The sequence below is a fragment of the Anser cygnoides genome, chromosome 9 (assembly GCF_040182565.1).
Source record: "Anser cygnoides isolate HZ-2024a breed goose chromosome 9, Taihu_goose_T2T_genome, whole genome shotgun sequence".
NCBI lineage: Eukaryota > Metazoa > Chordata > Aves > Anseriformes > Anatidae > Anser > Anser cygnoides.
The window spans coordinates 16773188-16794365 of NC_089881.1; the positions used below are offsets into that span (position 1 = coordinate 16773188).

The 21178-nt window shown below is 38.5% G+C and overlaps 2 protein-coding genes and 1 long non-coding RNA gene across 6 annotated transcripts in view; 2 read left to right on the forward strand and 1 right to left on the reverse strand.

The window, feature by feature from the left end:
• The window catches only part of PSMD1 (proteasome 26S subunit, non-ATPase 1), a 71930-nt gene that overhangs the window by 20690 nt on the left and 30062 nt on the right, over positions 1-21178 (forward strand). The window lies entirely within an intron of this gene.
• Positions 3361-17287, reverse strand: HTR2B (5-hydroxytryptamine receptor 2B). 4 transcript variants are annotated; one of them, XM_048076644.2, is made up of 5 exons: positions 16878-17287; positions 15550-16198; positions 8819-9019; positions 5872-6737; positions 3397-3459 (listed from the first exon to the last, which is right to left on the reverse strand). In XM_048076644.2, the coding sequence occupies exons 2-5, from the start codon at positions 15857-15859 to the stop codon at positions 3412-3414; spliced, it is 1425 nt and encodes a 474-aa protein (XP_047932601.2). In that variant the 5' UTR covers positions 15860-16198; positions 16878-17287; the 3' UTR covers positions 3397-3411. The 4 variants fall into 4 exon arrangements, with proteins under 4 accessions (XP_013050468.2, XP_047932601.2, XP_047932600.2 ...); XM_048076643.2 differs by having other exon boundaries at positions 15550-16239; XM_013195014.3 differs by lacking the exon at positions 16878-17287 and having other exon boundaries at positions 3361-3459; positions 15550-16772.
• Positions 17127-20451, forward strand: LOC136791446 (uncharacterized). Its single transcript, XR_010833542.1, has 2 exons — positions 17127-17193; positions 17281-20451. It is a non-coding gene; the product is annotated as an uncharacterized lncRNA (long non-coding RNA).

Genomic DNA, 21178 nt, shown 5'->3' on the forward strand with positions numbered 1-21178 from the left:
TCCTTTATCTGCAGATCTGAAACTTGAAAAAAAGCTGTGTAGGACATTATGGCTTGGTATTCACTGATCAAACTGAAGTTCTCTGGAGAAGTTCTTTAGCATCTCTGGAAAAACTAATCTAACTTGTAAGGAAAATTGTAGGTGTACAATCAGATTGCACAAACACTTTGTTTCAGACAATACAGAAAGAGATCTTGCATTAACTCTTAATCTGCTATTTTATCTTTGTTCTAGACTGTTTGTATGGATGAGATTTTATTTACTTTAGAAAACAGGGCTCAGAGCCTTATCCTAGTTGAGTGCTTTTGAAAATCTCAGTGAATATTTTAACTTTCCACTGTAAACTGGAATGCCTGTGCAGATAGGTAAATTAACGATTGGCTTAAGCCTGAGGTAGTTCCTTCAGTCTTGTTTATATCCTACTGAAAACTCAAAAGTATTCCTTCAGGAAATTATTCTCTGCTTATGGCCTAAAAATACTACCCATGTTGCCTAGAGTAAGCCTACTTAAGATTTTCAGATCACAAAATTCTTAAATTTGCCTTAAAACTACTGTTCAAGCAAAGTTTCCAATTAAGTCATCAAAAATGCTGAGATGCTTTGAGCCATTAAGTTGATTAATGTTATTTTTCTATGGCAAAGTCTTCCTGTTGGATTTTATTAGGGAATATTGATGTGCATCTAACAGAATAAAAGGCTCATCTGTTGTGCAGAGTTTAATGAATTTGCAAATGAAATGCATTGTTGTCGCCTGTCCAGAGCATTTGTAAAGAAGATCCTTCGGAGAACAAAAAGCTTCTTATTTTTAAGAGAGTGATGTTGTTTTTCAGGGCTTGGAAAGGGCTTGAATACCTGGATGCTTGGACTCTTATATGTAGCTAGAGAAATTGGGTTTGACATGAATTATTAAAAGTAATAATTATAATAAAAAAGGACATTTCAGCAAGCCATCTTTCCTACTTTTTCACTAGCTTCCCATTTAAAAATAAACAAAACTGCTTCTTCTGTTCTGCAGGGCAAATGCCTCTCTCTTTGCAGCTGGAGAAAACAGTTCCTCACAGGAACTGACACTGACATTAAGCACCATGATGCCAAATGCCAAAGCAAAAATATGGAAATCAATTCTCTGCTGACTGTTGTTTTTGCCGTGTTGATGGTTACCTAAAGAGCCAAAGGGGAAGCGAAACAACAGAGTGCTTCTTAGCAACAGTACATGAGCATCTTTTTGAATATGGTGAAGGAACTCTAATGCTTCATGGTGGTATTAGGTATGTCCTGAGAACTGGACAGAACTCTGGGACTCCTGGTTCTAGCTTTTAATGCACAAAGCCAGAAAAGCTTTGGTGAGCAGCCTCCCTTTTTGGGCTCTGGTGTCCCAAGTTGTTCAGTATGCCCTTTCCAGCCTTACTGTGCTTGCATTTCTGTACCTTTTAAGGCTGATGTTACATATGACAGCCTACAGAAAGATTAAGGGAATAATGATTTTTCTTTCTCAAACCAGCTTGCAGTGCTGTGGATTTTTCCACAAGAAATCAGTGTAGGAAAATGTTATCTGTGAAGAAATCAGTGTGCCTCTTGTCTGTTAGTGAGCAGCATTATAATATTAGTGAGCGGCTTTACGGCATCAGTCTGTCTTCTCAGTGCCTTGACTTCTGTTTAACACTGGGTTATTTTTTTTAACTGAATTTTGATGCATTAGTATGGCCAGATGTAATGCAGTTAGGAGCAGTTTTGCACATGGAGAAGACAAGATGAGTGGTGAAGGATTTTTTTCTGGCTGCCTGAAAATTTTCTGACAGAATCTGAACTGAAGGCTTGAGTCTTACAGAACCATGGACGGCTGGGGACTGGTTTCCTGAAATGTGTTTTATATCACCATAGTTGAGATTAGCTGACATAGGCTTAAAGATTTTTTTTTCCTTGTTTGTTTTTGTGGTGTGCGTAGTTTTTTTACGGCATTCCCTTTACTTGCATTTCAAGATACTCATCCTGTTAGCCTTCAAACTCCATTATTTTTCTCTCAGTAAGACTGTTGAGGTGGACAGGTCCATGTCTGTGCTTTAATTTTTGTTTAATTACATAGTCAATGTTCTCCTAATGTATTTTAAGTAATTAACAGAAGAACAGCAGCAGCAACAACAACAAAAACACTTGACCATTGTTCTTCTAAAATTTCTTCCCATAGTGGTTGCATGTTACAGATCAGCTTTAACTTTTGTCTTTCTTCTCTAGTAGCTTACAAGGAAGTGAAATGTACCAGATTACAAATTTCTGTAATAATGTGGAAAACTCAACTAAGTACTCTGAAAATTGTTATTTTCTGTAGTATATAGGGGCCATAGAGCTGGTCAGGTGGCTGGCTTGGCTTGGGCTATATTCTGAAAGAACTGAGAACGCTTCACTCCAGAGAAAAGAATGTTGCACTTTCTGACCAAGTCTTTTTTTGGTAAAAACGGGGAGTGCATGACCCCTACGTCCCGTTAAAAGGTCTTGTGTTCTGCGAACAAGTGACTGCAAATCTTTTATCAATTATAACTTACAGCACTATCTTTATGAAGGAATCTCAAAGCTATAAAAATACTCTCACTTCAGAACCAGCGTTTAAAAATATATTTTATATATTTGTCCAATTAGTGTACCAAGATGATGGAGATGATGGTAGTGAATGTAGTCTTTATCCTCGTCTGTTCTGCATGAACATATTGTCCTTAGTTACCGTATAACCAATTCGTGCTTCCTTACAGTAGCTTGCAGTGACCTTTTTCATTTTTCATCATGTCTTGCTGAGGAAGGCAGTCTTTGTTCGTATTTGTTCTTGTAGATACAGTTTCCAAAACAAGAACTCTTCTGTACATTGTGTTGTCTTTTTATTTCATAGTTCTGCATCTTCATCTTTCTTCTCCCTCTGTCTGTGTACTTTACAAGATTGCTGCCTGAATTCTCAGCTTGTTTGTTTTGTAAAAGAGAAATTGCTTGTGCTATTAACATAGCATTTAGCATTAACAATAGCATTTACCGTGTTAAACTGAATGTGCATGTTCTCTTGCTGATGTGTTTCTGTGCATGGAGAATTTTTTTTTGGTAGGAAGGCTAGACTTTTGGTTAGTCACTGGTCCCTTTGAGGTTTCTGGCTCAATTTAGCTTTTGCTGCTGACTAAATTCAGTAACTGGAACCTGATGACCTTCTATTTCTGGTTATTAAAATTGAGAAACGTGTGGTGGCTTGACAAAGTACATTTTTGCTGGGTGAGACCTTCTCAGGGTTTTCTGTTCCTTGGAGTCCAACCCTAAGTTATAAAGAGGCTTTGGAATCATTCTCTAGGGAACACTTAAAGCAAATTACTCCTGCTGTCGTTGCTCGCTGAAGATTGACAGTTGTACAAGAGCAGGGTCACCCAGAAGATGACTAAGCTACCTCTTGCTCTTTCCAGATGCTGATAGCCATCTGTGATGTTTCTGCTGGAAAGGGAAGATTGAAATTGTTGCTGATGGGATTGTCAATCCAGTGTAGTTTTCTTCCCAGGTTTAGGGTATCCCTCTCATTGTTCTTGTAAGAACACACTAAAGACTGTTTGGTTTACTGGGGAGAAGAAGGTAGGACAGCTGCAAGATTTCAACAAGCAGTCCTCACAATTCTTCCTACTTTTTCTGCCAACTTCTGGAGAGGTCTAGATTTTTTTGAGAAACTGGGTGGACCGGGAGCTGTTGCCACTGAGATCAGCAGATGGGGGCAGTGTGCCTTTCTGAAAGGCAGGCTTTCCTTCTCATCTATCTGCAGTTAGGAGCCGTACCTCTGGCCTTCCCCTTTGTCCTATTCATGTGTGGTAATCTTAGCCCAAGAAGTTGTCTTGGGGGAAAGAAGCGAGGGATTCATCTTCATTCTGAAAGTAGATGATTACTGCTTATTGTACGAAAGTTTTTTGTTTAATCTGCAAGGATTTATTAAGAAGCAAGAGAGTTTTTGAAGATGACTGTCTTGCTCTCTGGCTGCTGGGAAATAACCCCTCAAGTGCTGTGCCCATTTGACTTTTTCTCTTCTTTATGAAGGCTGGTTCCTTCATTGCAAATAATGCTTGTACTTTTTTTTTTGACCGTGATCACCGTGTCACTTCTACCTGGTTCCAGAACTCCTGCTTTCGTGTAAGTGGGATACTAATCTGTGAAGATTTCAGCTATATGCCTGGAAGTTTGGGGATTTTTTTTTTTTTGCTTTTTATTACTACTCCCTTAAGAGCTTTAAAGTAATCTAGGTTTTATTAAAGGCTTTTGATTCTCAAATATTTTTAGATATAGGCATCTGCCACAGCTATAGCAAAGCAGCAATGCTGGCTTTTAACTACAGGATCCTGTTGAACAGATTTTGATTACTGAGAGGGTATAAGAGCAGTTAAGAGCTTATTCTAACTTCCAGTGGCTAGTGACTATTTCCAAAAAGGGTAGGAAGGAGCAAAATTACTGTAAGTACCACAAAAGTATTTTTAATACTTTCTCCTGGAACACTCTGGTATTTGTTACATCAGGCTCTGTTTCGAACTTGCATATGTTTTAAATTAAATATATATAAATAAATGTTGGAAGGACATGTTATCTTTAGTACTTTCTGTTCTGTGGATAAAAAAACTAAGCTTTTTGCTGTACATAATTTAAGCGTGTAACTAAAGAGCTCTGAAAACATTAAAAATGAAAACAAAGCTTGGGCTGAAAATCCTACTGTAAATGGAAACTACAGGGGAAAAAATGGTGAACTGGCTGCTTACTGTAAGAACTCTCATACTTTGGGGAAATCTGATTTCCCTTCCCAAAGGGGATATGGTCTGGGACTGTCAGAAGCTCCTGACTTCTTAGATGATAATCTTAGCTTTTCTGGATTGTGAAAAGCAATTCTTTCTATGAATTTTGTGTTCTCACAGAAGATTAGATTTGCCAGTATTGTGTGTGAGAGAGTATAGGATGGGACCTGCGATCTTACAGCATTAGTCCAATGAAATGCTTTTGAGCTAAGCTGTACAGTCAACGTATACAGGTCTAGATACTGCTCTCATCCCTGCTGCCTCTTGGGAAAGCAATTGGCAGATCATGGACAGCTTCTACTGAAGTTCTAAAAGCCACAAAAAGGAACTTCGTTCATATAAATTAAAGGGATGTTCCAGGCACTGCCTGTCCTGTTTTACTTATGATCATCCATGTGGAATTGCCCTATTTTAGTTAAATGCTCTCACTTTCTTAGCATGAAAAGAAGAAAGGCCAGTTTTCTGTGACAAATTTGATAATGCCAAGCTTGTTTGTATGTGAGAGTAATGGTGATGAAATTCAGGATGGTAAGAGATTCTGGCTTCCCTACAGTAAAACCACAGGGATAATTTCCACACATGGATTGTTATTATTTTTTGTCACCTTGTTAAAAAAAGGTTTTACTGCTTGTGGAATGTGAATAGGCACTTTTTGGTCTCTGGAGCTAGTAATTTTGCTTGTGATACCCCCAGTACAGAGAAAAAGAAAATCTCGTATTTGAATGTGCAGTCTCATCAGTGGAACTGTAGGAGGCAGTGCAGTGAGCATGTGTGCTGTTTTGTTTACCCAGAGTAAACCATTGTAGGTTTAAATCAAGAGACTGTAGATGATGAGAACTGAAGTTAGATACTCACATTGATTTAGCTTTTATTTATTTCCCTTTTTCTGTAGGATACAGTTTTGCAATAGTCATTGTTTATCATGGAATGGGATGCGAAGATTTCTTATAAATTTATAAGATATTGCTTGCATAAATAAAACAATAGTATTTATGACCTTTTATAGCACAGTTACCTAGAATAATACAGACAGTAATACTATGATATGGACATGGCTGCCATTCCACTATACATAGCTTACTTGTTCTTCTGTTTTATCAACTTCATTTTCTGTGAGCAGCAATGTATCCAGCAGAATGGCTGACGATGCTTGGATAGGTGAATTCCTCAGCCTCATTGGGCTCTGGTACATTATGGGGTTAATCCCGTTTCTCATCCCGTGCATAACAAAGAGCTTGGAATTTTCTGTCACAGAATTCCTGAAAGAGATCCTGCTGGAACACTTCCGAAGGATCTTGGCAGGCTTTGTGGTCTGATAGTTGCAAGTGATATACCTGCTGAAAGCCTCCCTAAATGTTTTGTTGAAGAGTGTATAGACAAGAGGGTTCACTCCCGAGGAAACGTATCCTATCCAAACAAATATCTCCATGAGCTTCTGAAAAACTTCCTTGTTGCAGGAGTTGCACAGGACCGAACTTATGTTAGTTATGAAGAACGGGCACCACATCAACAAGAAAAGAAAAAATACAATCCCAAGAACTTTTGATGCCCTTTGTTCATTGGTTATGGTTTGCATAGACTTCCTCCCAATTGTAGACATTCTGCAAATGGGCATATCGTTGGTCAAAGTCTTGTCCTTTCTGGAGCCGTTTAGCATGGCCACCTTTTCTGGTGAGTAGGAAGGTGCTGTGTCACGCTGAAAAACCGTGGACACTGTTGACCAAGTCAAACGCTGAGGTGGCTTGTTGATCAAGTAGGCCTTCTTGCGTAGCACTTGAATTGTCAGAAAATAAGTGACTATCATGATAGCTAGGGGAATAAAGAATGCAGCCACTGATCCGTATAGGATAAAGTCATGAAAACGATCAGGCGTCAGAAGACATGTGATGTTTGTAGAGTTGCCATTTCCATCGTCAATGCCTCTGATAGGGACTGGAATAGCAATACCTAGAGGAGAAAAACCAAATACTTCAGTACATGGTAATTGCTTGCCTTCTCCTTTCTTGGGTCTGAAGCCTCAGGGTCTCTAAAGAATTCCTGAGCTCTGGAGTAGGCACAAGGGTTACTGAGAAAACATGAGTTGTTTGAAGGCCTCACGTGGGTAACTGGGAAAGTAGTACTTTGTGAGACTTGGCAAGCTCAGCAGTAACAGAACTGCCCTTTTAACGAGATTGGTACTAACCCTTAGAGGTTGAGGAAGCAGTATGGAGTTGCCAACTTCTCAAGTGTAAAACGTATGAATTGCTTTGACTCTAGTCATTGCGATTAGTATGGCTTTTCCTCCCTTGAAATGAGTTTCCCTAATGCTGTCCACCTCCTTCCCTCTCCCCCCAGTTTTTTTTTTTCTTGAGGTAACCATTGTACTTCTTGAAGTCTGGTTCTGTAAATATATAAAACTTGTCTTTCCCTCTTATCTTAATGACATCAAGTGATTGGACACAGCTGATTTTTTTCACCCTGCTTGACTTTGGTATATACAAGTAGTTAAATAGATGCCAGAATTATGCAGTGTGTGTATTTGAGATGGATTTGTTGTTTAAAATCTCTTGGATATTTAAGAGTGTTTAAATGAGGCTAGCTAGTAAGCTCTGTAATTCACTGCTCATTTAAAAAAAATAAAAAAATGTTAGCAGTCTTGTCTTTTAAATGATTTTTTTATAACCACTAAATTACAGTCAACACTTCATTTGCCAGCAGTCTGACATTACAATGAAAACAACAGGTTCCTTGCTGTCTGGTGGAGGTTATTTGTGCTGTGTTTCCTGATACCACTTAAAGAGATGTAGGTATTTACTGCAGTCCTCTGCTACTCTGCTTACCGAAGTTGGTTGGGGGGAGCAAGCAGCGAAATGGTTTACCCTTCAACCACTTGACCCCTTTCTTAAGTGGAGGCACACCTTCAGATAGAGCAAATGCTTAAAACAAGGATTGAATCAAATTAACCTTTGATTTGGAGAAATTTGGCTCAGCTGCAGGGTACTTTCATGTTAGATAAAAATAAATGAAAAGTACAGCACTGATTAATAACAATACTTCGGGTATTAAAAGGTCAGCTTGTAAGTGTGTTGTCTCATTAACAGTTTCCTTTTTTGTGATAAAACAGAAATACGTCTCTTCTCCTGTCACCATCACAGCTCTTCCAGAATTTTGTTCAAGTTGAAATTTCTGGTTTTAGGCACGTATGTCTAAGTCAAGAAGATGGATGTGCCTATTCTTGTATGCGTCATTGGCCTTAAGTAATCTGGAATAATTTTGTTCTTCCTTTTGCATACAGAGCATAACAGCACTATGCTTGTGGCTGCCTGCTATGCATTTTAGTTACTTGAATTCAATGTTTTCACCTCCTAGCTCATTTAAAAGACTTTTTTAAGCGTTGAAGGCAAAGGATGTGCTACACGCACAACAAAGAGGTGCTAATATCATAAATGTTTGTACATTTGCATCCTTTATATCAACAGTTTGGTTTGTTGTTTTTTTTTTGGCTTAAAGGTAGCCTTTCTGTATGATATATTGCCAGTACATCTCAGTCTTCAGTGTGAATGTTGCCAGCTGCTCACTTATCTTTCATTCTTTGGTGCAAGTAATTAACCTTTTTAAAATTTGTTTCATGACATGATTGTAAGTAAGGCACTGGTTTTTAACAGCATATACTCAAGACTTAAAATTATGTTTGGGACAGAATACTAGATTGTTTCCACAGGAACATGAAATCTTGCTTTCCCAGGAGACATGCTAGCCATGCAGATGTTGTCTTCTGACTTTTTGGAATTTTGGGACCATGAAGAGGTATGTTGATTATACCTACTCAGTCCTTGACCTTTCTGATAAGCTTGATAAGGAGCAGTTATCCAGGCAGATTTTTGATGTAGCTACGCATGATCCAAGTGGTGGACTTAGGCCAGCCCAGGTGTTACGGTCTGCGAACCATATAGTATTTTGTCAAATTTGTCTTTGTGCCCAGCTTACACCTATTGCTTTGGACATGAAAAGCTTCTGTATTGCTTTTCCAGTCTCCGAGCCTCACATACCTATTGAAATGAGCCAAACGATGATGATTTTGATGATGGTTGTAGCCCATGAGTTGTACTGACTAGCCTGGATTGGCTTTTTAATCGCAATATAGCGGTCTAGTGAGATGGCACAGAGGTGCATGATGGAAGCTGTGGAAAAGAGGACATCAAGGAACAGCCAGATAGGACACAAGGCAGTTGGAAAAGGCCAGGCATTATCTGAAAGAGAACAGAAAACTCATTAGAATCTTTTTTTTGAGAGAGTGTTTTCACTGTCTTTTTTTCCCCCTTGGAATCAGTACCCTTAGAGTTCATAATTCTGCAGAAACTGACCTTTGCTACCACCTCAGTTGGATTGTCGTATTTTTCAGTTGACTTCTAGTTGGCATAGTTGCTGCCATCATACTGATCAGGCTGTTTGTGTATAATAAAACTTTCCCTATCGTTCTGTCCATTTTAGATCATAATCTCTTTGTGGTAAGGACTCTGAATTTAAAAAAAAAAAAAAAGAGTTCTAAAAATGGGTCAGGACAGTGCTCAGTGCTTGCACCCTAATTTTAAATGACATTTTTTCAGCTATGTATCTTTGATACTCCTGTGATCCAAGGTTGTATTAAATGGAGGAGGTAACGGGTGATAACCAATGCATTAGTCAGTCATTGCAGAACCATGTTTAAATCTTGAAGTTAGTGGTAATCTTGAGGATACTAGTTGTGTAGAAACTAGAAAGAAGCAGGGCTCTTCTAACTAAAGATTTTTTAAGCATTGAGGTGCTTTCTTGCACTTTTTTTTTCCAAGAAGGATGAGTTGGATTTTCAGTCTTCTATCCTGTTTCTGACAGTAGTTACCTGTCTCTCATGTTAATCTTTGTAGCAAATATATGGTCTGTCACCTGCACTGAGTCCAAGCTAAAGGTTTTGTAGCGTTCAGTGTTGCAAAAGGGTGGTATTCTTATGGTATTGATGGATTTGCTTAAATTCTCCCTCCTTATAAAATTCAGCTGTGCTTGATCAGTAGGTCTGTTAAAAGTACTGTCAGAGAACTTGGTTCTTTGTTGAATGATGACTAAGGAAAAAAAAGACATTTGTAACAAAATTTGTTTTTAATCTCCGTATTCTGAATACACAGATCTGCATGCTGAGAATGACAAATGAGCTGGAATGTTGTAATGCTTGATCCTGTCAATGTGGTGGTGGTGCAGCAGTTTGACATTAAAACATTTTTTCATAATGTGACTGATAGGTGGAAACAGCATGTTGCTACCTTGACTTGAGTAATAAGCCCCAGAAGACAGAAAATTGTATAAAGACAAACACAGTATGTACTTTTCTGCATTGCTGCCCATGTTTGGAAACCTTTCCTGTTAGATAAAGAGAACAGGTTGATGAAGCGTTACACTGGACGTCACCCATCCCCAAAGCAGGGGACTCCAGGTGAGGATGGTGTAGAAAAAGAGGCAAAAAGGAAGAGGGGTGGTCTAGTTTCAAATCATTAACCAGTGAATTTTAATATCTAGTCGCGTATTTCCAAAAGTAAATAATTAAAATTATGCTTCAAAAAAAGTCATACAGTTATGAGAAAGTCATAATTAGTATATTTTGAAATAGTTACTCATGTTCATGATTTCTATCTACACTTTTAACTGGCAGTGAAGTGCGTTACCTTTCTGAACAAGAAAAAGGAAATCAAAATGTTTTGTGGTTCACGCAACTAGAAAGCAAGCCAGAATAAAAAAGAAAAACAGCTAAATAATTGATTTGATGGGTTTTAAATGTGCTTGCTCACTCCAGAAAAGCAGAACTATTTCTTGACTTACATGATGAGTTATTAGTTGAGATAAAATATGAATAATGGAAAGCGTATTCTACATCTTGAAGGACACACGGATAACACTGCTAGATTTCAAATGAGGAGCTAACACTTCTTCTGTTGAGAGTGCTTACGTGCTGCTCCCTGGATTATAACTGCTTTGCTTTCTGGAGAATTGCAGCGTAATAAATTATTTCCATTTGCAGTTAATTTGCCTTTTGCAAAAGAACTCCCTCAAATACCTCACAACAGAAAGTGTTTTTCTTTTAAGTATAGATGTATTAAAACAGCTACCTGACGCAGAGCAACTTTGATGAGTTGTAGGGCGTTTGTTAGTTGGAAGTATAACTGAAAAGAGAAAGTTTTCTTTTTTTTTCTTTCAAACTGCACGCAGAAGACAGTAAGTTACTGCATTCGTGGTTATAGCATTATGTACTCTTATATTTGTGTGTATGAGATGATTTTATCCATACAAAATCAGAGGAGACGGTAAACCCAGTAGCTAATGAGTTGATGAATATGGTTATTAATTAAATATATACAGAGAGAGAGAAACTCTGATACCTGTAAGTCCTGAAGAATCACCTAGTCGTCTAGGATTCATATTTTACTTCTACTTTGTTTTGTTGTACACATGTTAGAAGCTCCGTGCCTAGCCCTGGACATACTGTTCTAGGCTACGATTTTGTGCTTTCCTCGTGTATATTATTATTTGCCTGTTCTGTTAGTTCGGGAGCAGGGAAGAAGCAGACATTAATTTCACCTCAGGACCTCGAAGGCATGTCTGACCCTTGAGAACAAACAAGCAGTCGTGTTTTCCCACTTTATAATTCAGGCTGAAGGTAAAATGGGTAAGTCCTGCCAAAGCAGTACATACGGAGTTGCTAACAGGCCGTGCTTAGTTTGGATTGTTGAAAGTTCTGATTCTCCTATTACAGATCCACACTTGTAGAGGAAAAAACAAAGCATTAAATGGTTTACTGTGCTGGGATTCTCCACCTTCTTTTTTCCTGGGGGATTGAAATGCTGATTTTAACAACTAGTGGATTCAATTTATTTATTTATTCAAATGCCTGGGTTAGCTGACAAATGTGCTGGCTTGAAAACCTGTTTGCTTTCTCCAGCTATTGGGTGGTATAAGATAAAATGATAGTCCTTACGATCCTGGTCTCAGACCCTCCTAAATGCAGCAGTGCTGCTGTTGCGCATTATTTTCCTTATTTCTAGTTAATACAAGATCAAATACGTATTTTAAGGTTTGTCTTGCACCTTAAGAGAAGTAAGATGAGCTTTTAACACAACTGTCTGCCCTTGGTTAATAGAATATTTATTTCCAGAAAGATTTATTGATAGGAAATACCTTGGAAATGTGTAATCCTCAAAACAAAGTACAGTATAGAGGTGCTCTTGCTATAAGCCAGAAGCTTTTTATGAAGGCCTGGGAGAAAGCACCTATTGTGTGCATGCATGGGCATGATTGAGAGATCTTTAAACAGACTTGGAAATGGTTTGTTCTTTTGCTGTAGGGGCAGCTGAAATGTGTTGCTTGTAAATGATTTTGTTACAGGAGTCATTTTGTTGCTGTTAGACAACAATGTTTTCACTGAGAAGGAAATCTGATACTTTAATCGCCAATTGATCTAAGCCTAGGCTTTAATCTTCAAATTGATGCGTGCATGTTTGCGGTCTGCATGTTTGTTGTTCACCCTCGTGGCAGCATTCGGCTTTGAGGACTTCATAGGCCTGGGGTTTCTGGGCTGCTGCCTTGCTTTCGCACTCCCGTGGCCGCTTGCCTTTATTTCTCCGCTCCAATTGTAGTGTCAGCAGTGGTTTTTCACTGTTGTGCCGTTTTTTGAATTGAATTTAAATAAAATTTACCAAAGTATTCTTTTTATCAAAGTTGCTTTGTTGGAAATAAACCCTGGTTTTATTACTTATTTTTAGGTTTGAGATATTGGGAAGTAGACATCAATGAAGTAAGCAAGAAGGAAAGATTTGCCGTGGTTCAGAATCAATAACGGGGAAAGATTAACAGTGATAGCTTTTGACAGGTTTCGAAAATTAGGGTTTGCAGCCTAGGACACACAGCTTTACCTTTTGATTTTGAAGTGGATGTACGTGAGAAAAGAGAATATAATTTAAAAGGTGGCACATACCCTGTCTGCAAGTAAACCACTGCCTATGAAGGCATGGACAACAGACTTTTTCCTGCTGCAGGCTTTGCAAATTAGAGGCTCCTTCTTAAGAATTTGCTAATTTCGCCATCTGATAAATAGCAACGTTTTTGTTTTGCTTTGGTATTTCTTTGGTAGTTCTGTGTGTTTATAAATTTTGGTAACTTCTGAAAGCTAGATTTCAGAGAATGCAATTATTTCCTAACACTCCTGCCTTTTTGCGGAAGAAATGAGAAGAATTTAGTAACCGATAAAAACAATGAACTGTTTGTATATTCTGACACTCGTATTCTTAAATCAAAATTGCATTGTATATTCAGACTGGAGTACGTTTTAGTCACTGCTGAGAAGAAATCTGCTGCTCATGGTATTATACCTGTGAGTTGGTTACAGATTTTTATTTTTTTTAAAGAGCAGCTGCTTATCACAGTGACAGCCTATTTCTGAAGGTTTTTCTTTAAGCCTGTCGTCAGGGCATGAAGCCAATAGCTGTAGTAGATTTTGAATTTGAGCACTGTGACATTAATTTTTCCAAAATCGTTTAATGAGGCCGCATTTTAGTTCACACCTTTTTCCTCAAATATTTTCCACATAATTAAATATCAGTCTCATCTGAAGCATAATATTTGTATTCTGTATCTAGAAACTGCACACAGCTATTTCATTATAACAGAAACATTCCTGTGTGAAAGTGCCAGGAGGCCAGACTTAATTGGCTTTCTCACTATCAATTATTATTCTATGTTCAAGCAGTTATCTGGATAATGTAGCTTCAAGATTTAGACTCGTTATGTACTCAGAAGTATGTTCTTGCTTCATTCCAGTAACTCCTTATGTTTTGCTCGTGCTTTGAGCTTCTGTAAACACCTCAGCATCTTCTGCCAGTTGGTAAAGAGGCAAAGCAGTTTTTCTGGTTGGGAGCCAGAGAGCAGTGGTTGAAACTGAAATGTGAAAGGCTGGTCACAATCTCATTTAGTTAATTATAACTAATTTTACTGCTTTCTGGTATATTTCCTGCACTGTGAAAGATGCTTTTGTTTGTAAGATTCCTAGCATGCTTTAAACTGTTGTAACCAGGGTTTTGCACTGGATTAATTGAGAGATTAAGGAGCAATAGTCTCTTTATAAAGTTAAAAAGAAAAGGAGTTATTAGTCGAGCAAAATTTAAAAAGAAAAGAAAGAAACCACCCACACCTTCACAAACCCCAGAACCTGCCCTCTCTTTTTATTGATTGCTAGTCAAATACTAGTACTTTTTATCTTAATCAATAATTTTATTCTTTCTTTTCATTAGTGAGGTCTTTGGCAGGAGCTAAGCACTTACAGTATCCGTGTATTACTACATTTATACATAAGGTTTTCACCTGTACGCGTGCACATGTGCGCATACATTGCATCATTTTTTTTTGTAGGCAATGGTATTTTTTCAAGGTAGAAATCACAGTCCTGGTTATATACGTTCATTTATCTTTGTAGAAACTGTTGCTTGCAATAAAAAAAAGTCTGCCTATTTTATGATATCAACCCTGAATTCTTCCCTCCAATTCATAGACTGTTAAGGGCAAAGCAGTCTGTAGTATACAGAAATTCGGTGACATTTAATGAATAAACACATTTGTTAATAAAGTGATACCAGTCTTCTGCAGCAAACAAAAGCTACTGATGCACTTTCTGAAATAAAGTTTATAGTTGTTTGCTTGTTGCTTAGGCAACTCTTAGAGATCTAGCATAGGAAAAATGAACTCCTGCAGCCTTTCATTATCTGGAGCCCAGTGGTATCTATACCTTAAAGATAATTCTGTAAATCCTTAAGCTATTTGAAAAAACGATATCAGATTGCATTTTAAATTGTCTATTCTAGTATCATACAGGTGGGGAAAAATATTCTTAAAGAAACTTCAGGAGTAAAAAAAAAAAAAAAAAAGACACTTTTCCATGGAGCTGTTTCTGATTGGGTGTCAAAAGTAATATTTGAAATAAAGCTGGGCATGAGAAAATATGAAAAAGTCATTCTTCTTCTGTAATGACTAAGTAGAAAGAAAATGTCACACCCAGTGTATAATCATATAAAAAAATATGTATTTTATTCCATGTGAGCCAGACTGAATGGTGAATCTGAGTCTTGAAGATCAGGTACATGGATGGATCGAGGCTGCCGTGGCTTGACAGATTAATTAATTCTATGGGACATTTTACAAACTGTTTTCTTAGGGCAGGAGAAAAGCACTTCCCCTGAAACTGAGACTGGTAAAACTTGACATTGATGCTTCCAGGAACCATCTCTGACTGCTCATGAAGTATGGAATCGATACCAAGATAAAATCAGGTGGCTCTTAATCCTAAAAAGTTCAAAAACTGTTCAGTTTAGTTATTTTAGGCCAGATCATTATTCTTGGTGACTTATTTCTAAGAGGAGACTGCCTGCAACTAGTGTAATACCCAGTAGAACAGGTAACAACATTGTGCTGAAGCTATTAAAAACAATGATCGACTGCACAAATGTTCCCATGTCCCTGTCCGATTTAGTTCTAAGTCTCAGGTGCTTTTTGGATGGTTTATTTCAAAACAAAGAACAGCCATAGTGGGTATACTTTCCATAAAGACATTAGACTATATTATAGTTAGAGGAAGGACAGATTTTGGAGCCCTCATCCAAGTGATTTTTAAGATTGTAATAGTGGAGAGCAAACAAATTTTCTGTTTAAATTAGACTTCCAAGTTTGTACCCAGTATGCTTGCCTGATGAAACAAACGCACTGTACTTACCAAACAATATTATGAGAAGGGCAATCGGCATCACAAACAGTCCCACGAGCAAATCTGCCACTGCCAAGGATGTTAAAAAGTAGTTGGTAGCATATTGCAACTTTTTCTCCAGAGACACCGCCAGTATGACGAGTATGTTCCCACCGATGGTGGGGATGATCACCAGGAGGAACAGTAAAGCCGCCCAACGCACTTTGTTCCCTTGCTCATCACTTGGGTAGTTCTCTTTGGGTTCTCCTGTTACCGGGAGAGGTGACAAAGATCCATTGTCAGCTCCAGACCCGTTCAAGAAATATAAAGGATGGGACATGTTTGTTTCCAGCAGAACGTATTCAGGAGCTGTATTTTGGGCAGGAATTGCGTACGGTGTAAGAGTTCACTGTGCCTCTCTGGTCCAGGATGGTCCTGAAGAAAGGCCAGCATGGTCAGTATGGTAAACTGGTCATCTGCTATTTTGAGCCACAGTAACCATGTCAGAGCTGGTATCCAAATTTTTTTTTTTTTTATCCCGTGCCTTGCTGAGCGCAGTTAGGTCTTAAAAATGAAAGTCTCGTCTTGTGTCCATCTCTGGCCGGTCAGGTTCAGTGGTCTGGTGTCCCCTTTAGAGTGAGGTTCAGGCTTCAGACGATCACACGAGAGAATTCAATAGCTGAGAAAAGTAAGCAGTGCATTAGCTCCTGTCTTTTACTGCTGTAAGGGAAAAAAAAAAGTGATAAGACGAATTTGGATGCCAAACGGTTCCCTCTAGCTATAGCGTACGTAGATTTGCTCTTTGTAAGTACAAACTGATGCAAAGACAGATGCTCGCGTTGTGTGTATGCAACTCCTCCTCTCCCCAGTGTCTAGTCTCCAGCAGCGTGTGCGTAGGCAGACAGCAGTTCCCATATTTCCCCTTATTAAGAATCCTATTTCTCCACAGAGGGTCACCCCAAAAATATCTTCAGAAATGATGTATGAGGCTTCGGTTTTAATGTCTACAGTTCCTAATTTATCAGGTGAGGGTCAGGAAGCTGTAGACAATAAAACACTAGTGACAGTCTCAAGGGGACAGTAAAGATTTATGGAACTGAGACATCTAAATTTACCCATTACTTGAAGGGGGGGGTGAGTAAACCTCCTTTTGTTTTTGTAATCTGAGCAGGGCTTTTATTAAGCACAGCCTTTCCTCTCTCTCTCTCTCTTTCTCTCTCTCAACTCTGCTGAAGACTTAACGCTTACATTTCCCTGTTCAAGCAGACACTAAACCAGTTGTCATGTCGTTAAGCTGAACACACTCAGGTACTGGCAAGATTTGATGTGTTGTAATTTTCAGGTGAAGAAAGCCTTACCTTTTTCTCTTGCATTTCAGTGGAGTTCACTTTATATCCAGGACGATCCTTTGTAATTTGTTCTTCTTTTTCATCACGTGGTGGATTTTAAGATACTTTTCACTGTTTTCTAGAAAGCAAGTTGTTCATTTGTTTTTGTTTCTTGTTTTTTTCTGAAGTGTCTCTCTTTGCCGGCTTTTGTTTAGCACTTATGTTTCTTTTCACACCGAGATTAAGGATTTCTCTTTTGGGAAAACTGTCTTCCTTATCCAGGTATTTTCTCCAGCTCTTGAATGGAGGAAAAAAAATGTTCTTGCTGCATTTAAAAAAGATAAAAGTAAGATTCTTTTTTTTCTGCCCTTCCATTCTTTTGATGATTTTAAGTGGTTAGCACAGTCTCAGTGCGATTTTCTTTGTTCATTAGGAAAACTTGCAGTCCGCTGCTGCTGCTGTTTGCTGATTGATTCATTCCAGCGCATCCAGCTCCGTGCTTGAAAGCAGGGAAATAAATGAGTGGGGGCTCGGCTGGAAAAAAGCCAGAGAGGGTTAATTGATTCAGCGCTCCAGTACTCTAACGTATGCTCCTCGTAGCTGTATCAGGATGTGCGGACCCTGCAAAGAACCCTTCCTGCTAGAATATTGGAACTACACGCAGGATAGCATGTGTGTGCATATGCGCGCTCGTGCTCTCCCTCAGCTCTCTCTGCTTGGAAGCACAGTTAACCCTAAAAAGTTCTACCACCATGTAAACAGTCTGAGCACACTATTGTAAGTGTGTGGGCTGTTACTTTCAATCTTTCTACATGCAGCTGCTTCTTATTATTTTGAACGTTCTCTTTTGTTACCTTCCAACTTTCAGTCAGATGTGTGTGTAGTCTCTAACTTCATGTATTTCTGCATAAAAATGGAAATAGAGTTCACTTCCAAGAACATTAGCTGGACAATTGTATAAGAGTCATTGAGTTTAAGGCCAGAAAAGACCATGAGATCATGGTCTGGCCCCTGGTATATTACTGGCCATTACATTGCTTGAGTTGCTCAGTGCTCTCACCGGGCTCAACCTGGGAATTGGGTCGTTGAGGAACTACAAATCAATTCATATTTGTTTAGAAAGCAAACAAACAAAAACTTCTTTTGGGTACAACTACTTTGGGGCCAAAGAGAGAAAGCTGCTGTCAGAAATGAACAGAAGTATTTAACGTAATGTTTTCAGATAGCACAGTAGAACTTCCAGTGAAGTAGTTATCACTTGTTCTGGTTTTTTTTTTTTTAACTTTTTAAAGGAAACCTTTGGTAAGATTTCACAATGTCTTCATTTTCAATTGACTTCTGACATCTTTATTCTTCAGAAAGTCCTATCTTAGGAAATAAAGATGAATCCAGCTATGGTAATTGTTTCCTTATCTGACCACCTCCCCATTGTCACCTCTGACAGCACTGACAGAGCACATGCAGGAGAATGAATACATACAAATGCAGGAACGGAGATGGAGCAATACTGTATTGGACTAAGAAGCTTTTGGATTCCGTTTTCCTTAATCTCAGCTTTGTCTAATCAGCTTCTGTATTATTTTATAAAACTTGAAGGCTCTTCTAGCATTAATTTAACTGTATTGGATATTGGAATCTTTACCAAAATTTCTGTTGGATTAAACACAGCCAGTTTTCACTCCTGATTGTGCAGACAAAGCTTGCTTTCCTTCATCATTAACACTGGAGCTATTTTTGTCCGTGTTGAAAAGCGGCTGGAACTATTGCCACTTTCTGGTGACAGAAATATTGGCAGTATGGTCTAAATAATGAATGTGCAGGGAAAAAAAGTTCCAGAGTAAAACCACTGAAGTATAGTAAAAGATAGATTAATCCCTTAACTTTAGTGGTCTACTTGTGGGTATATGGCATGTGCTGATCTTCACATCACATCTCCAAGTTTAAAGAACGGAGTTAAAAGCTCTGGGAGTTTAGAAACAGACAATGCATCTATCAGAAACCAGCTCATCATGAGCATTGTGTACTGATGTGAGCCTGTGCTGGCTCTGAAGCATTATCTGTAAAGTGGTTTGGTTGTTTTTCTTCCCAAATTTTGTCTTTCACAGTAGCACTATCCTTCAATCACTTCTATGTGGGGGAAGTATCAGAGTTAGAGAAACATAATTTTGTCAGCTTGAGTTCTGCATTATAAATTTACTTCACAGATCTTAACCACATCTGAGAAACATCTCTGTAGGTTGCTGCATTAAAGAGTTGTTTTCGTCAAAGTGAAAATCAAGCATTCCCACTTCTCTGGAATGCCTCATTGGATTTTATAATGTAATTTATGTGATGAAAACATCTCTTCAGCTGCTAAAATGGCTAAATTAAACAAATTGGGAGGGGGGAGGCACTTAGAAGCACCACCTGAAGGCTGTACTGTTGTCTGCAGACTGGTGTGATGAAAGCTGTATAAAAGCATTCATATCTAATTGAAAGGGGAAGGATTTCTTAATACAGATGAAAACAGTTTTCTTAGGACCTCTCAGAGGACGATGTTGAGAGTTTGGTTACGTGTCGGCCTGTACAGCATGTAAGCTCGCTTTGTGTGGTGTTTCGTTTCAGATGGTGAGAGCTTATCTGCCTTTTGTGATGTTTTCTGAACCTTCCCAGGCTTGAATAATTTCTGAGAAACGTATCCTCCTGTGTATCTGTGACAGATCTCTCGCAAGCTCTTCGCTGCCTGCTTCTGACTAGGCCTTTTCTGTAGGCCGCTGCCCAGCCCCGTGCCCAGCCCCTTTCCTGTATTAAAACCTAGGTCTTGCTAAGATGGTCTACAGTAACCTGAATGTTTGAAGTGTGCATAGATCCCCCCACTATCATTTCTGTTTTCAAATTGCCCATACTATTGCATTTCAATGGGCCGATATCTACATTAGACGTGAGCTGTCACTGGTGACAGAGGTGTTCGGGAGGTGCGTAGCCCTCCAGTTCACATGCTGTGGCTGTCTGCAGCTCAGCCTGGTCCTCCTGGCGGTGGGAGGCCTCCCAGGAGTTCTCATCCCTCAGCAGGTCTTGGGTGTGCAACCGGGAGGCATTGCAGAGAAGGACGTTGAGGAGAACGAGCCTGTGTTGCGTGAGATAGCTGCAGGAAATTCCTGGCGTGGGAATCACTTGGATCCTTTTTGTCAAGAGAGGAGAGAGGATTTGTACCCATGCTTAATGTACACTGAAATAAGTCAATTTGTTGCACTTTTCTCTGAGCTTTTTCTGTGTTGTTCCCTGTCCATCTCTCTCCGTCAGAAATGACTGCAAACTGTGCAATTAGATGTCTGCATTCCTCCCTTATTAACTCATTCATGCATGAAATGAAATATCTGTTAAGCTTTTCCTTTTGTCACTGGACAAGAAAAGCAATGTGTAGAAATAGTACTGTATCAAATGATTAATTCCTGCCCGATAGTTTAGAAAGTTATAAATATTTTAAGTAATATGAAATATGACTGGTGAGACTTAATGAGGAATTTAAAAGATGTATTTGACATTTGTTCTTTAACATTTAATATTTCACTTAGTTGTAAAGCCCTTAAATATTTAGACTAAAAAATAAATGCATGTTACTGATGCTTCAGACACTTCCATTTTTAGTCTCAATTGCAAGAGCAATCTGATGGCTTATTTTCAGCATTCTGTTTATTTACTTATTGATGCTAGCTTTTATACATAAACATGGTTTCATGTTCAAATATTGCTAAAATAGAAATGGCAATAATCCTCCACCCTTCAAGATGTGTTAAGTCATAAAACTGCGGGTAAATTGCACAAAGGTATTTGAATGTGATTCTAACTGGGATGTAATCTAAGAAACTAAGTGCTTCAAAATGGGGCAATCAGAGCTTTTAGCTTGTCTTGTGGTATGGGTGTATGCTTCGTGGACCAAAAAAAAAAAGTTAAATGATCAATGTACCTAACAGTTCCTTATCTTTTAGTATGCCAATAAGGCTCTTGTAGGCAAATCCTGTAAAGAGTTATGATTTTGTATCTGCAGATGTAATTTACCTTTAGAAAAGCCACAAGTTAGGTACCTTACAGATTCCAAGTAGAGCTACTTAAAAAAAAAAAAATCTACTTTCTTTAGTTTTCAGGAACTCAAGGGCAATTAAAAGCTAAATGTCAGCCTTTTATATATAATACTTATATATATATACATATATATAAATGTCATAGTTAATTCACATTTAATTATACCCAAGAGATGAATATCCCTAAGAAGTAGATCAAAGTTGAGGCTAAAGCTGAGGTCACTGGGCAGTAGTTAGGCAGTGCTTTTGCGTTCTGTCCATTTCAGTAAA

Bases quoted from the DNA above. Each gene is read 5' to 3' on its own strand.
- HTR2B (XM_013195014.3), bottom strand. From the start codon at position 15,859: ATGTCCCATCCTTTATATTTCTTGAACGGGTCTGGAGCTGACAATGGA. The intron at 6,738-8,818 runs GTATGTGAGGCT...TTTCTCCTCTAG, and splicing joins CGTTTGGCTCATTTCAATAG to GTATTGCTATTCCAGTCCCT. The intron at 3,460-5,871 runs GTAAGCTATGTA...TTCCCTTTCCAG, and splicing joins TTGATAAAACAGAAGAACAA to CAGAAACATCACAGATGGCT.